The 15,054-nt window shown below is 45.4% G+C and overlaps 1 protein-coding gene across 2 annotated transcripts in view; it reads left to right on the top strand.

Moving 5' to 3' along the window:
• USP25 (ubiquitin specific peptidase 25) overlaps positions 1-15,054 on the top strand; it is a 274,636-nt gene that overhangs the window by 73,158 nt on the left and 186,424 nt on the right. For both annotated transcript variants that reach the window (XM_075335070.1, XM_075335071.1), the window contains exon 6: positions 11,450-11,536. In XM_075335070.1, coding sequence (XP_075191185.1) covers positions 11,450-11,536 — 87 coding nt within the window. The remainder of the gene's footprint in view (positions 1-11,449; positions 11,537-15,054) is intronic.

Genomic DNA, 15,054 nt, shown 5'->3' with positions numbered 1-15,054 from the left:
AGAGGGGGTGGGGTGGTGACCCCACGCGTATCGCTACAGCAAAGTGTAGCTTCCTCAGGGGAAAGTCTTCTGTACTTTCCTCGCCTCCAGCCCTCATTTTTACTGGCATCCTTGCATCTTTCTGGTTCAACATACTCTTCTTGGGACAGGTGATTGTTGTGTTTCAGCCTATTTGTGTTATTTACTGCAATGCATTGCTAGCTAGTTACTTACCCTATTTATGTCTGGGCATCTTTTTGGCGTTGTATTTTACTCACCTGCCTTATTCTATTGTAATTGTTTGAACCTTTATGCCAGGCTACATCCTCTTCATTGGGTTGTTGAGGGTGTGGGGTGTGTTTGGTGCCATACACCATTGACACCAAACATATGTATTCATATAAGCTTGTGCTTTTTTAATTGCTTTTAATCTATGTCCATGTCTTGGTTTTTTGTGTCAAATAAACGATATTATTTGTTATATTGGTGATCCCACTTTTTGCACATTTTCTTTTCATCTTTATTGTACAATAAATGATTGGACTCGGCTGAAGTCAAAGTGGCCACAAGTCCGGTAACAGATGGCGAGGCGCTGTCAGCTGTCGGACGGGATTGTTTACTTCCTCCGGTTCATGTGTCTGACCTCACCTGACGGCGTCCATTCTGGGGCCGGTTGTTTTCTGCTTACGAAATTACTAAAAAAACATTTGTGCAAAAGAATAAATCCAAATGAAATAATGCAGCCAGTGTGGGAACCCGGCCTCCGGTCCTGAGCGAACGCGGTGCTAATCTGCTGATCAGCAATGTGTGGCCACAGGATCTGTTTATATATAAATATAGAATGTGGACGGTGAAAACATCACATGACCCACGTTATCTTCAGGCAGATCGGATATATTTAAAGGGATATTCTGGTTTCGGCAAAGTAATATTCATTGTGTAATGAAAACGTAAGTTTTCCAACTCCCAGCACCACTTCCTATTAGCTGGTTAAAGTGGCAGTGGCGCTCCGACAAGCTCCACGTCCTCGCCAGTGTTTCTGACACCGCTCCAAACATTTTTTTTTTTTTTTTTTCCTTGGTATCAGTGCCTGGTATTCCAGCTCGCTCCCACTCACTTGAATATCCCTTTTAATAAACAAGGAAGTAGCTAACGTCTTCTCCTACTTCAATTTAAGAAAATACTCCTATAGCTGACAGCCTGGGACATTCCTCTGTTCTTTCGTTTTGCAACTATTACTTTTATGGATGTAATTTACATAGATGCGTAATAATAAATGTAAGACAACTTTGTTATATCCGATCACGCCAAATCAATGGTGGCAGTAGTCATGCAGCAGTTGTCTATTGTGGCTGGTAAGGGGGGGGTGTAGAGCTTAAGGACCTCTCAAGGATCCAAATTATGATCAGCTGACTGAAGGAGTATATCGTGGGCATTGCTCACCACGTGCAGCACTGAATATTTATTAGTGTATGTGCCTGGTACTGCAGCTAGGTCCCATATGAGCAGGCCCTTCTGTCATCGTGGGTTCCACAAGTCAGACCCCCACTTATTCGATAACATCTTGTCTCTATGTATAAGTATGACAGGGTCCTTCTCCAATATCACACAATCAACAGAGCGAGAGATGGATGAACATTCCAAAGAACATTTTCTCAAGCAAATCAAACGGTCCATAACATAATCCACCATACAAAGGGTAAAAATAGTCCAGAAACACTAATATAGTCCAGAAAGCGATAAATAAATGTCCAGGTCTCTCTCTCCAGCTGCAGCTTCAGCCCAGAGGATCAATCTTCTTCCTTCTCTCTTGAAGTTCTCAAACAGACTGCCCAATTCTTCAGGTAAGCAGAGAGTTTCGGTGGATTCCAGGCCCCCCTCCGCCAGATTTGGGGACAGAAACACTACAGGGGGTGATTACCTACAGACAATACAATGTACACACAAGGCATACGCAGAATGGACCGTGAAACACGCCTAAAATAAGAACCTACACAACATGATACACAACCCCCCTATATTCCACCATCACATAAGCTTTATAAATTGTTAAATTTACTTAGTCTTTAGAAAAAGTTTTAATAACAGACATTTAGGCCTTCTGTCTTATAGAGCAGCCTGAAGGACTAGTTTTATTTGATATGTGCATAAATTCCCATGTTTTTGTGAGCGTTTCAGTATATCTTTCCTGCCTCCTGCTCGTAATGACTGATGGAAGGAAACTTATCACAAGCAGAAGACTGGGCAGGGAGGCTGCATCACAAAAGTTACATTGGCGATTCTGCAGTGCAGGTCAGAGGACAGCAAGTTAATGCCACTCATTTATGACTGACAACCAAGAATTAGCATATCAGATAAAATTCACACCTCATGCAAAAAATATAATGCACACTGCAGCCACTGTTTAACTGCCCACAATTCCAGCCACTCTTTTTTTTTTTTTTGTTTTTTTGTTTTTTTTTAGCCTGCACTTCACACAAAAATGTCATGTCCCTGTCTGGAGACAGTGGCACTGGCATTGCTGGAGCCACACTGCTGTGGGAGGGCAGAGTCATAGTTTCATAGTTTCATAGTTTTTAAGGTTGAAGGGAGACTCTAAGTCTATCTAGTTCAACCCGTAGCCTAACATGTTGATCCAGAGGAAGGCAAAAAAAAAACCCCAATGTGTCAAATAAGCTCCAATGGGGAAAAAAATTCCTTCCTGACTCCACATACGGCAATCAGACTAGTTCCCTGGATCAACACCCTGTCATAAAATCCAATATACATAACTGGTAATATTATATTTTTCAATTAATGCGATCAGGCTCTGCTTAAATTTTACTTGTGAATCCCTCAATACAACATCATACGGCAGAGAGCTCCATAGTCTCACTGCTCGTACAGTAAAGAGTCCTCATCTGTGATTATGATTAAACATTCTTTCCTCAAGACGTAGCAGATGCCCCCGTGTTCCAGTCGCAGGCCTAGGTGTAAAGAGATCTTTGGAAAGGTCTCTGTACTGTCCCCTCATATATTTATACATTGTGATTAGATCCCCCTAAGCCTTTGTTTTTCCTAACTAACCCCAAGTTTTATAACCTGTCTTGGTATTGCAGCCCACCCATTCCTCTAATAATCTTGGTCGCTCTTCTATCTACCTGTAAGATTATGCTATTTATAACCTTCTATACTTTTGCTAACAAGAAATGCATCCATTCCTCTCTTAAATTCATTCAGTGAGTTGGCCATCACCACTTCCTCAGGAAGAGAGTTCCAGAGCCTCAATGCTCTTACCGTGAAGAACCCTCTTCTATGCTGATGTAGGAATTTTCTTTCCTCCAATCGAAGAGAATGCCCCCTTGTTCTTGTCATAGTCCTTGGTACAAACAGATCATGGGAGAGATCTCTATATGGCCCTCTGATATATTTGTACATATTTATTAGGTCTCCCCTAAAGCTGGTGTCACACATAACGACGACGACAACGACGTCGCTGCTACGTCACCATTTTCTGTGACGTTGCAGCGACGTCCCGTCGCTGTCGCTGTGTGTGACATTCAGCAACGACCTGGCCCCTGCTGTGAGGTCGCCGGTCGTTGCTGAATGTCCAGCTTCATTTTTTGGTCGTCACTCTCCCGCTGTGACACACACATCGCTGTGTGTGACAGCGAGAGAGCGACGAAATGAAGCGAGCAGGAGCCGGCACTGGCAGCTGCGGTAAGCTGTAACCAGCGTAAACATCGGGTAACCAAGGGAAGACCTTTCCCTGGTTACCCGATGTTTACGCTGGTTACCAGCCTCCGCTCTTGCTGCCAGCGCCGGCTCCTGCACTGTGACATGTGGCTGCAGTATGCATCGGGTAATTAACCCGATGTATACTGTAGCAAGGAGAGCAAGGAGCCAGCGCTAAGCAGTGTGCGCGGCTCCCTGCTCTCTGAACTGTGACATGTAGCTGCAGCACACATCGGGTTAATTAACCCGATGTGTGCTGCAGGAGAGCAAGGAGCCAGCGCTAAGCGCGGCTCCCTGCTCTCTGAACTGTGACATGTAGCTGTAGCACACATCGGGTTAATTAACCCGATGTGTGCTGCAGGAGAGCAAGGAGCCAGCGCTAAGCACGGCTCCCTGCTCTCTGAACATGTAGCACAGCGACGTTATGATCGCTGCTTCTGCTGTGTTTGACAGCTAAGCAGCGATCATAACAGCGACTTACAAGGTCGCTGTTACGTCACCGAAAATGGTGACGTAACAGCGACGTCGTCGCTGTCGTTTAGTGTGAACCCAGCTTTAGTCTTCTCTTTTCTAGAGTAAATAGACCTAATTTTGATAACCTTTCCGTGTATTGTAATGCACCCATTCCATTTATTATTTTAGTAGCCCGCCTCTGAACCCTTTCAAGTTCAGTAATGTCTTTCTTCAGCACCGGCGCCCAAAATTGCACACAATACTCCAAGTGTGGTCTGACTAGTGATTTGTACAGAGGGAGAATGATGTTTTCATCTCGTGCCCCCAGACCTCTTCTAATGCATCCCATCACCCTATTTGCTTTGGTGGCTGCTGCCTGACACTGGGCACTCCAATTTAGATTCTTATTCACTAAGATGCCTAAGTCTTTTTCCATGTCTGATTTCCCCAGCAGTTTCCCATTTAGTAAGTAATCGTAGCATCTGTTTCTCCTTCCCATGTGCATAACCTTACACTTATCTGTGTTAAACCTCATTTGCCATTTTTCAGCCCAGTTCTCCAATTTACTCAAGTCCATCTGTAGTTGCAAACTTTCCTCCTTTGTGTTAACTACCTTACATAGTTTTGTATCATCTGCAAATACTGATATTTTACTCTGTAAACCATCCACCAGATCATTAATAAATATATTAAATAGTAGGGGGCCCAATACAGACCCCTGTGGCACCCCACTAGTAACCCTGGCCCAATCTGAGTATGCACCATTAATAACCACTCTTTGTTTTCTACCACTAAGCCAGCTACCTACCCATCTACACACATTTTCCCCGAGCCCAAGCTTTCTCATTTTACTTAGCAGTCTTTTATGTGGGACAGTGTCAAATGCTTTACCGAAGTCGAGATAAATGACATCCAATGATTCTCCTCGGTCCATGTGAGCGCTTACATCCTCATAGAAGCTGATCAGGTTAGTTTGACAGGAGCGATCCTTCATAAATCCATGTTGATATGGAGTTAAACAGTTATTAACATTGAGACATTCCATAATAGTATCCCTTAAAAACCCTTCAAACATTTTACCCACAACAGATGTTAAGTTTACCGGCCTATAGTTTCCAGGTTCCCTTTTGCACCCTTTTTTGAATATTGGTACCACATTTGCTAGCCGCCAATCCAGTGGAACAGACCCAGTTTCTATAGAGTCTTTAAATAAAAGGAATAGAGGCCTGTCTATCACATTACTTAACTCCCTTAATACCCGAGGGTGAATGCCATCAGGGCCTGGTGATTTGTCAATTTTAATGTTACTAAGTCGGTTCTGCACTTCTTCCTGGGTTAGGCAGGTCATACTTAATGGGGCATTTACATGATCACTCTGCATTTCCCCTGGCATATGCTTTTCCTGTGTGAACACAGTTGAGAAAAAAGTATTTAAAACATTTGCTTTTCCCACATCGCTTTCTATGATTTTACCCTCATTATTCTTTAAAGGGCCAACACCATCAATTTTAATCTTTTTTCTGTTTATATAATTAAAGAATAGTTTGGGATTTGCTTTGCTTTCCTTAGCAATGAGTCTCTCAGTTTCTACTTTTGCTAAATATATTTGTTTTTTACACATTTTATTTTTTTCTCTATATATTTTTAATGCTTCCTCGCTGCCTTCTTGTTTTAGCTTTTTAAATGCCTTTTTCTTATTATTCATTGCCCCTTTTACATCCTTATTTAGCCACATTGGTTTTCTCCTGTTCCTAGCCCTTTTATTTCCGTATGGTATGGCTAGCTCGCAGTGGGTGTTTAATACCGATTTAAAAATTTCCCACTTATTTTCTGTGCTCCCATTTTTGAGGACATTGTCCCAATCAATTTGGCGAAGGTCTCCTCTAAGTTGATCAAACTTTGCTTTCCTGAAATTCAGCGTTTTTGTAACCCCCCTCCAAGGCACCTTACTGAAGGACAAGTGGAATTGTATTATATTGTGGTCACTATTCCCTAGGTGCCCATCCACTCGTACGTCTGTTATTCTATCTGGCCTGTTGCTTAAAATTAAGTCCAGAAGGGCTGTCCCTCTAGTTGGGCCCGGCACAAGTTGGGACAGATAATTATCCTTAGTTACTGACAGAAGCCGGTTTCCTTTCTGAGATACGCAGGTTTCAGTTTCCCAGTCTATATCGGGGTAATTGAAGTCCCCCATAATAATCACCTCATTGTGATTTGCTGCTTTGTCTATTTGTTTCAATAATACATTTTCAGTGGTTTCTGTTATATTTGGTGGCTTATAACAAACCCCTATGAGGATTTTATTAGTTTTCCCTCCTTGTATCTCCATCCATAGAGACTCCACCTCTTCATATCCTTCTTGGATATCTTCTCTTAGTCTGGGCTTTAAACTGGACTTTATATATAGACAGACTCCACCCCCTTTCCTTTTTTTACGATCCCTCCTAAACAATTCATATCCTTGCAGGTTAGCCGCCCAGTCATAACTATCATCTAACCATGTCTCAGTTATTCCTACTATGTCGTATTTCTCCTCATACATTACCAGCTCCAGTTCTTCCATCTTATTGGTCAGGCTTCTTGCATTGGTCAGCATGCAGGAAAGAAGTTTTGCTCCCCTTTTCTTAGCTTCCTTCTTAGTACCCTGTCTTGGGTCCTCTTTACGGCATCTAGTATCCTTGATTAGTTTGTCCTTCTGCTGCATGTTCTTGTCTGTTGTTTTTTCTCCCATCCCCTCTTCTTCTAGTTTAAAGCCCTCCTGATGAGTGTGGCAAGCCTTCTGGCGAACGTGTGTTTCACAGGTTTTGTGAGGTGTATCCCGTCTCTTGCGAGAAGTCCATCGTAGAGGTAATTCACTCCATGGTCTAAGAATCCAAATCCTTGCTGCCTGCACCACCGTCGTAGCCAGTTGTTCAAATCTAGTATCCTATTCCGTCTTCTGACACCATGGCCATCGACTGGGAGGATTGATGAGAAAACAGCCTGTAAGTTCCGTTCCTTGATTTTCTTCCCCAGAATTTCAAAGTCTTCACAAATAGTTGGCAGATCATTTCTTGCCGTGTCGTTTGTTCCTACATGTATCAATAGGAACGGGTATTCGTCCTTGGATCCGAGGATAGTTGGTATCCTGTTGGCCACATCCTTGATTTTTGCTCCAGGGAGGCAGCATACTTCTCGTCCGGTTATGTCCGGCCTGCAGATAGTCCATTGTTTTTATTTTAATTCGGTTCTTGAATTAAGTAAAGGAGGGAACCTGTCGGGTGCACTATGCACCCAAAACCACCAGCAGTTCTGGGTGCATATTTGTAATCCCTACTTAACCGCCCCTGTATCCAGTAGTATAGATAGAGATCTTTAGGAAGACTATTTATTTCTATAGATCCTTTATGATATGCTAATGAGCGCAGGGACTAGTCCCAAGGGTGTTTAGTTCCTGCTCTCATTCCACCCTCTTAGCATGGTAGCACACCCACTGGGACCCACTAACATGGTATTTAATGCCGACTACCCAGTATCATCAGTGGTGACGCGTATACCGGTGTCTGTTGTCACCGCTTCAGAACATCGGGCTTAGTCAGTCCCGGCACTTCCGGTCATGCGCACTATAAAGCCAGATGTACGCGTCCCAGCTTCAGAGAGGTCTAGTGCTCATGACCGGAAGTGCTGGGCGTTCTGATCATGTGCACAGACCCTGAACCCGGCGTCTGAGGAGGTGACAGCGGACACAGGTACGCGCATAATTGCTGATGAAGCTGGCAAGGGGTATTGAATAGCATGTTATTACGCCCCTGTGCTAACATGCTAAGAGGACAGACTAGTCGGGGGAAATCACGCCCTTGTGACTAGTCCCTATGCTCATTAGCATATCATAAAGGATCTTTAGAAATACTTTTTCTAAAGATCTCTTTATCTATGCTAGTGTATACAGGGACGGTTAGGCAGGGATTAGCAATATACACCAGATCTGCTCATGGTTCTGGGTGCATATTGTACCTGACAGGTTCCCTTTAAATAGGGGTGATCCCTTTTAATAACCTATGCTGCACGTGGAAAACTGTAATGGTTGTTCCACTTTAATATTCCTCTCCATCCGACGTACATTGGGGGGTCATTGTCTCCTGCCATATAGCCGCACAGGCAATTTGTCATATCCTAGGAGCCTCTGGACGGTGAACAGCTCGTTCTTGTTTTATCTCGAATTTCACAGAGAATACACCTTGTAAATTAGTTTATTAAAAGCGTTGGCTCCAACTAAGGCGGCACTTACAGGACGGCTCCTGCAGCCGGCGAGGAGTGACGACTCTCACAGCCGATTAGCCGGTGACACCAATGTCTTCATTTTGACAACTGTGAAAAGCGGCTGATGACAGACTGCTCCTTAAGTGAAGCTGAGAAAATGTGGACTTGCCACCTTGTCGTGACACGCTGTCCTGTAAATATCTGCAAAAATATAATGTTTAGGCGCCTAGAAACTCTGGGGTTTTTCGGCTTTGCCTTGACTACGTACAGACGCTTGAGATGTCTGCACAGGTTGTACATTCTGTTGCAACAGGAGCAGAAATTTTCTTTATAGTGTCATTAAAGTGTTAACAAAATTTGCAAAACGTGTTTCTCATGTCGTAGTTCCGGAATATTCATTTGTTTCTTACCATTTTTTGGTCATCTGTTCCCTAACAATAGTAGTCAACAAATTGGGTTTTCCACTTTCAGGATCCAGGACCTCAATTGCTGCAAAATACTTAAAATAATGAGTCTTGCCATTGCTTTGCCCTCCCTGGGTCCAATGCTTGGGTCTAAAGGCCGCTTTACACACAGCGACATCGCTAGCGAAGTTGCTGCCGATCGCGCCCGTCATTTGTGCGTCACGGGCAAATCTCTGCCCGTGGCGCACAATATTGCTAGGCCCCGTCACACGTACTTACCTTCATAGCGACGTCGCTGTGGCCGGTAAACAGCCTCTTTTCTAAGGGGGAGGTTCGTGCGGTGTCACAGCGGCGTCACACGGTAGGCGTCCAATTGAAGCGGAGGGGCGGAGAGCAGCCGAAGGATAGACACGCCCACCTCATTGCCGGAGGACGCAGGTAAGCTGTTGTTCGTGGTTCCCGTGTTGTCACACGTAGCGATGTGTGCTGCCTCAGGAACGACGAACAACCTGCGTCCACAACGAGCAACGATATTATGAAAATGAACGACGTGTCAACAATCAATGATTAGGTGAGTATTTTTGATCGTTAACACTCGCTCGTACGTGTCACACGCAACGATGTCGCTAACAAGGCCGGATGTGTGTCACGAATTCCGTGACCCCAATGACATCTCGTTAGCGATGTTGTTGCGTGTAAATGGGCCTTTAGTCAAATCGGCTCTATGCATCACCGCTGCTGTCAATCACTGAGCATAGCAGCTTGTGCCGAGTTTTTTTTTTTTTTACAGCAATTGGGGTTTTATAATTGGAGGGGGGAAAACCCATTGGATCTGTGCACATGTTGCATTTTTGTCGCATTTGTTTCTGTGCACTTTTGGCACAAAACCGGAAGGATTTCCAAATCCCAGCAAATTAAATGGTCTTCTAAGAATCTCATCTGTTTTAATTTTTTTTTTGCCAATTATTTCAGCCTTTTTGCTACTAATTTCACGCATACTAATGAGTAAAGGGTGGGATCTGTAACCAAAAAGCATGGCAAAATGCACATATGTTAAGCAGAGTTTTTCCTGTTAAGAGATGTTGAAATTTCTGCGGAAAATACTTAGAAGTGGCCAATTCACTGTAAAACGGATAGGGAAGGCTGTTTGTAAATACCTTGTTTTGCCAATTCAGCTTCTGAGTGGCGCTATCAAGGACCGCTCTTCCCAATCAGGTGACACCCCTGGTTTCGAGACCTTTCAGATCCGGTGATGTCACGTCAACTTACAGTTGACCTGACATCACCGAGGTCATCCCCAGTCTTCCTGAGTGACTGGGCTGTGGGCGAGCTTTCACCGCTTATCACAGCCCAGCATTGCTCCTGCTTGTGGCGCTCTGCAGTGGAGAGAGCACGCGAGATGATGGGCTGTGACGAGTGGTGAAACACCGCCCACAGTCCAGTCACTCAGGAAGACTGGGTCTCGCCTCGGTGATGTCGGGTCAACTGGAAGTTGATGTGACATCACCAGATCCCAGAGGTCACGGACAGACCCTTGGGGGGGGGTCACTTCATGGGGATGAGTGGACCCCAATTGCGCCGCTCAGAGGCAGAATCGGCAAGCCAAGATATTTACAAAAAGCCTTCCCTATCAGTTTTACAGAGATGTGTCCACTATTGCAGAGTAGTGAACCACCCCTTTAATGTGAGCACATACCAAGGTGTCAGTATACTCCATACACAACAAATGTCAGTCTAGGTCAGTCTTTACTTTCCTAAGCACTTCTTCAGCTTGTTTTATGGAAATTAGGGATTGTCAAAAGTGGAAAATCCCTTTAAGGCACCATATTGTTAGAACAGTCTGTATGGAAAGTTGCTGCTTGTGAGCAGTATATTGGCAATACCCCTTTTAAAGGGGTTGTCCACTACTAGAATAGTCTCTTCTCATTCCCCATGTTTGCCCCATAAAAATATGTATACTCCCCTTTTGGCGCTGATGCGGTTCCAGCGATGTCGGAACTTGTTCTCCGGGGCTCTCATGACTTAACATGTGATCTCCGCAACCACTCAGCGCCGGCTTCCTTGCCCCTGCCTGCGGATAGTTAATTAACACGAAGTGAATGAAGTTGAGGGGAGGAAGCCGGCGTTGATTGGTCTCGGGGCTCGCATGTCATAATGTAACGTGAACCCCAGGAGAACAAGTTTCGACACCTGGAAACGCAGCAGTGAGTATAGGCTTTATTTTTATGGGAGGGTACATGGGCATTAAAAAGGGGCTGTCCAAGTACTAGACAGTCCCTTTAAACAGTGGGTAACTAGGTGCTCTTGTCTTCCTACAGTGCCCCCACAGGACAAACTAAGCATTACATTGGCACCACTGAAATCGGCCATACATGGATGTATGGTCCTCCAGAAGACTGTGAGCAAACTACTGCAAAATTGGGGGTGGGGGTAGGTAGTTTTGGGGGGGGGTTCAAAGGGCCTGCTATTTCAGATTGTCAAATAATGTGACACAAGTGTGTCTGAGTTTTTATTTTGAAAGGTTCAATTACGTATATGAAAAACAATTGGTGTCATTAGGAATTATTCTTCATTGTTGGAACTCAACAAAATTTTATTTAGTTTTTTGTTTGTTTTTTTTTTTTAAATTAAAACCGTTCTCCTGTTTCTTTCTCTTTCAGTCTCTCTTTAATCTGCTGGAATTTCGCAGGCTAGTATTAAACTACAGCCCCCCTGCCAGCGCCCAGGATGTGCCCCGAAACCACAAGGTGGGTGCGCGCAGTTATACATGTGGGCATACATCCTGAATAAACGGAGCAGTTTCATCATTCATGCTTAAACACCCGCAGCTAAGAGCAGAGGCGTGAAAACACATGAATTTCACGAGCATTCCTGCATTAGGCAATCCCTCTGTTATTCCTATTGGAAATTTATGGGAAAAAAGACAACTGGATGTTGCCATTTTTCCTTTGCAAACAGATTGTTCCTACAATCACCTATTTAAAAACTTCCAGGAGGAGTAACAGAGGAACAGGACAATAGAGTTCCAAGAATTGTGATTTCTATTGCAAGTATTAACTTGATTAGATGTACATAAAGGAGATGGGTGCTTTTTAAAGGGAATCTGTCACCTGGTTTTTGCTCCCCACCTGAGAGCAGCATGATGTAGAGACAGAGACCCTGATTCCAGCGATGTGTCACTTACTGAGCTGTTTTCTGTCATTTTGATAAAATCAATGTTTTCTCTGCTGCAGATCTAGCAAATATACAGAGATCATGAATATGATGGACTACCTGACAGCACGCCAAGTAGTCCTGTAATGATAATCTACTGCTGATTAAACAGTGATTTTATCAAAACTACACTAAGGCTAAGTTCACATTTCCGCTAAAATCTATCAGTCACAATCCGCTGCTCTTGTAAACAGCGGAATCCGTTTAGCGGATTCCGCTGCTCCCATAGACTTGTATGAGCAGCGGATTGTGACTGATGATGCTGCGTTGCACCCTCCGCCTGACTGAATAGTCGTGGAACGACTGACCGCCGGGCGGGGGGAACGCAGCATGTAACGTTTTTTGAGCAGCGAGATCCGTCGGATTTCGCTGCGCATGCTCTCTGGCTCCCTGCACACGTCACCAGCTTTGGTTGGTTACCCGATATTTACCCTGGTTACGGTGCAAGGAGCCAGCGCTAAGCGGTGTAGGCCCGTAACCAAGGTAAATATCGGGTAACCAAGGTAAACATCGGGTGCTTTGCTGTTACCCGATATTTAGGCTGGTTACGTGTGCAGGGAGGCCGACACTTCCCCGCTCGGCCCCGCCCCCTCCCGCACTCCGCACGTGTATGTACACACACACACACACACACACACACACACACACACACCTGTCCCCAGCCATGCAGACAAGCACTGACACCCTCGTCTGGCCCCGCCCCCCGCTCAGCTCCGCCCCCTCCCGCACTTTGCATGTGCACACACATACATACATACATACATACATACATACATACATACATACATACATACATGCACATACACACACTCACTCACTCACAGATACACTCACCTGTCCCCAGCCATGCAGACCGCAGCACTGCCACTGACATCCTCAGCGCCTGGCCCCGCCCCCCGCTCGGCTCTGCCCCCGAACACCGCCCCCCGCACACAACGGAATCCGACAAAGAATTCTGTTCTTTGTCATCCGTTGTACAGCGTTGAACAGCGCATCAGTCACATGCGTCAAGCGACGCATGTGACTGATACAAATCAACGGAAATGTGAACTTAGCCTAAGCAGGGCAGTAAGTGACACATCGCTGGAATCAGGGTCTCTGCCCCTACATTATGCTGCTCACAGATTAAGTGGCAAAAACCTGGTGACAGATTGACTTTAGGCACTTTAAAGGGTTGTCTCATCCTTCATGTACTGAAGCTGTCCGGATCAGCCGATCTTTTCATGTCTGTCTGCAGACACTCCCTGCGATCTGCTAGTTATATAGTTTTTCCTGTAGTAATGTTAATATTGAACGCAAACCATTGAAATCAAGGTCCCCATAATGGCCCACAGCTGCCATATCAAGTGTCACTAAGTTAGCAGCTTTATATTTTGACTCATACAGGAGACCCCGACATCTAAATTTGCCTGAAAGTTCCATATTGAGACAATCCCTTTAAGGGATTGTTCCTAATGGCAGCATTATATTAGTTTACCTCCAGCCATACAGAAAAAAACATTCTAGTGCAGGAATGTGACGTTATCTTTTTTTCTAAATCACTTGCATTGCAGATGTTTCTTCTAATAAGCAGCAGGGACGGGCCTTGTGGTCTCCCAGGTCTGCGCCTATAGTGTGATGGTGAGGGGGCCGCGGCCCGGGAGATGGGCCGCGACTCGCCGCTGCTGCCTTTACAGAAGCTAAATCTGCATTGTAAGTGATCTAGGAATAATACTCTGTATATTGGAGGGACACTTTTAGTAATTTAGACCCCATCGGTATTGTTAGTTTACAAGAAAGTGCTTTCACAACCCCTTCTGTATCGCCCTAAGCTGCAGCATAAAAAAAAATGCAGTCATTCCCTGTTCTGCGCTGTTTCTTCAATGTCAGCACATCGTCATGCGACCACTGCAGTCTGTCACTGATCGGTGAGAACTTGCTGATCTAACAGTTGGTACCCCCTATTCATACCAGTGACGAGGCTCTGCAGCCCCCCCCACCTGTATGTAGCCGGTGCCAGAAATGTGCGCTGCTGTCCATTCATTCTCTATGGGACTGCAGGAAAACGCCAAGCATTGTACCTAACAGTCCCATAGCCAATGAATAGGGATTAAATAGGCATGTCAGGCCACAGCTCATTCCAGGCTGGCAGGGTCTATTCTTGGGATTGATGGGTGTTAGGAAAGTTCCCTGCTCGCCCAGTATCTGCTCCAATTCTAGGTTTGGCTGTCTGTGCTCTTCCTGTGTATGAAGGGGACTGGCCGATCAGTAATATGGCTAAGATATTTTCTATTGCATTAAATGCATAGACTGAGAAAAAGGTCTAACCTAGCTATGTAAATGAGCAGACAGACCCATTCATGCCCCGCACTGGTCACAGGCGGCACGGGGGGTGCCATGTTATGAACGACCCCACGATTTCTGCAGATTGGGGCACCCTGCATGGACTGTACAATTTTACCTTTCTTCGGCGCTCTATTGGGAGACCCAGACGATTGGGTGTATAGCACTGCCTCCGGAGGCCACACAAAGCAATTACACTAAAAAGTGTAAGGCCCCTCCCCTTCTGGCTATACACCCCCAGTGGGATCACTGGCTCACCAGTTTTCTGCTTTGTGCGAAGGAGGTCAGACATCCACGCATAGCTCCACTGTTTGTAGTCAGCAGTAGCTGCTGGCTCTATCTGAAAAGAGGGCCCATATAGGGCCCCCAGCATGCTCCCTTCTCACCCGCGGTGGTGCTTGTAAGGTTGAGGTACCTATTGCTGGTACAGAGGCTGGAGCCCACATGCTGTTTTCCTTCCACATCCCCTGGAGGGCTCTGTGGAAGTGGGATCTTGCCGGCCCCCAAGCCCTGGGGCCGGGCTCCATCCACAGACCCAGAGAACCTGCTGGATTTGGAGCGGGAGTGCCGTTCAGGGACAAGGGTTCCCCCGTACAAGCGGCCGTTAGATCCATGGGATCTGAACAGGGTACTAGTTGCCCTCCAGAAGCCGCCCTTCGAGCCTCTGAAGGAGGTTTCGCTTTCTAGACTATCACAGAAAGTGGCTTTTCTGGTAGCGATCACATCTCTT

Source organism: Anomaloglossus baeobatrachus, chromosome 2 (assembly GCF_048569485.1).
Source record: "Anomaloglossus baeobatrachus isolate aAnoBae1 chromosome 2, aAnoBae1.hap1, whole genome shotgun sequence".
Lineage (NCBI taxonomy): Eukaryota > Metazoa > Chordata > Amphibia > Anura > Aromobatidae > Anomaloglossus > Anomaloglossus baeobatrachus.
This window is presented reverse-complemented; position numbering and strand designations above follow the sequence as displayed.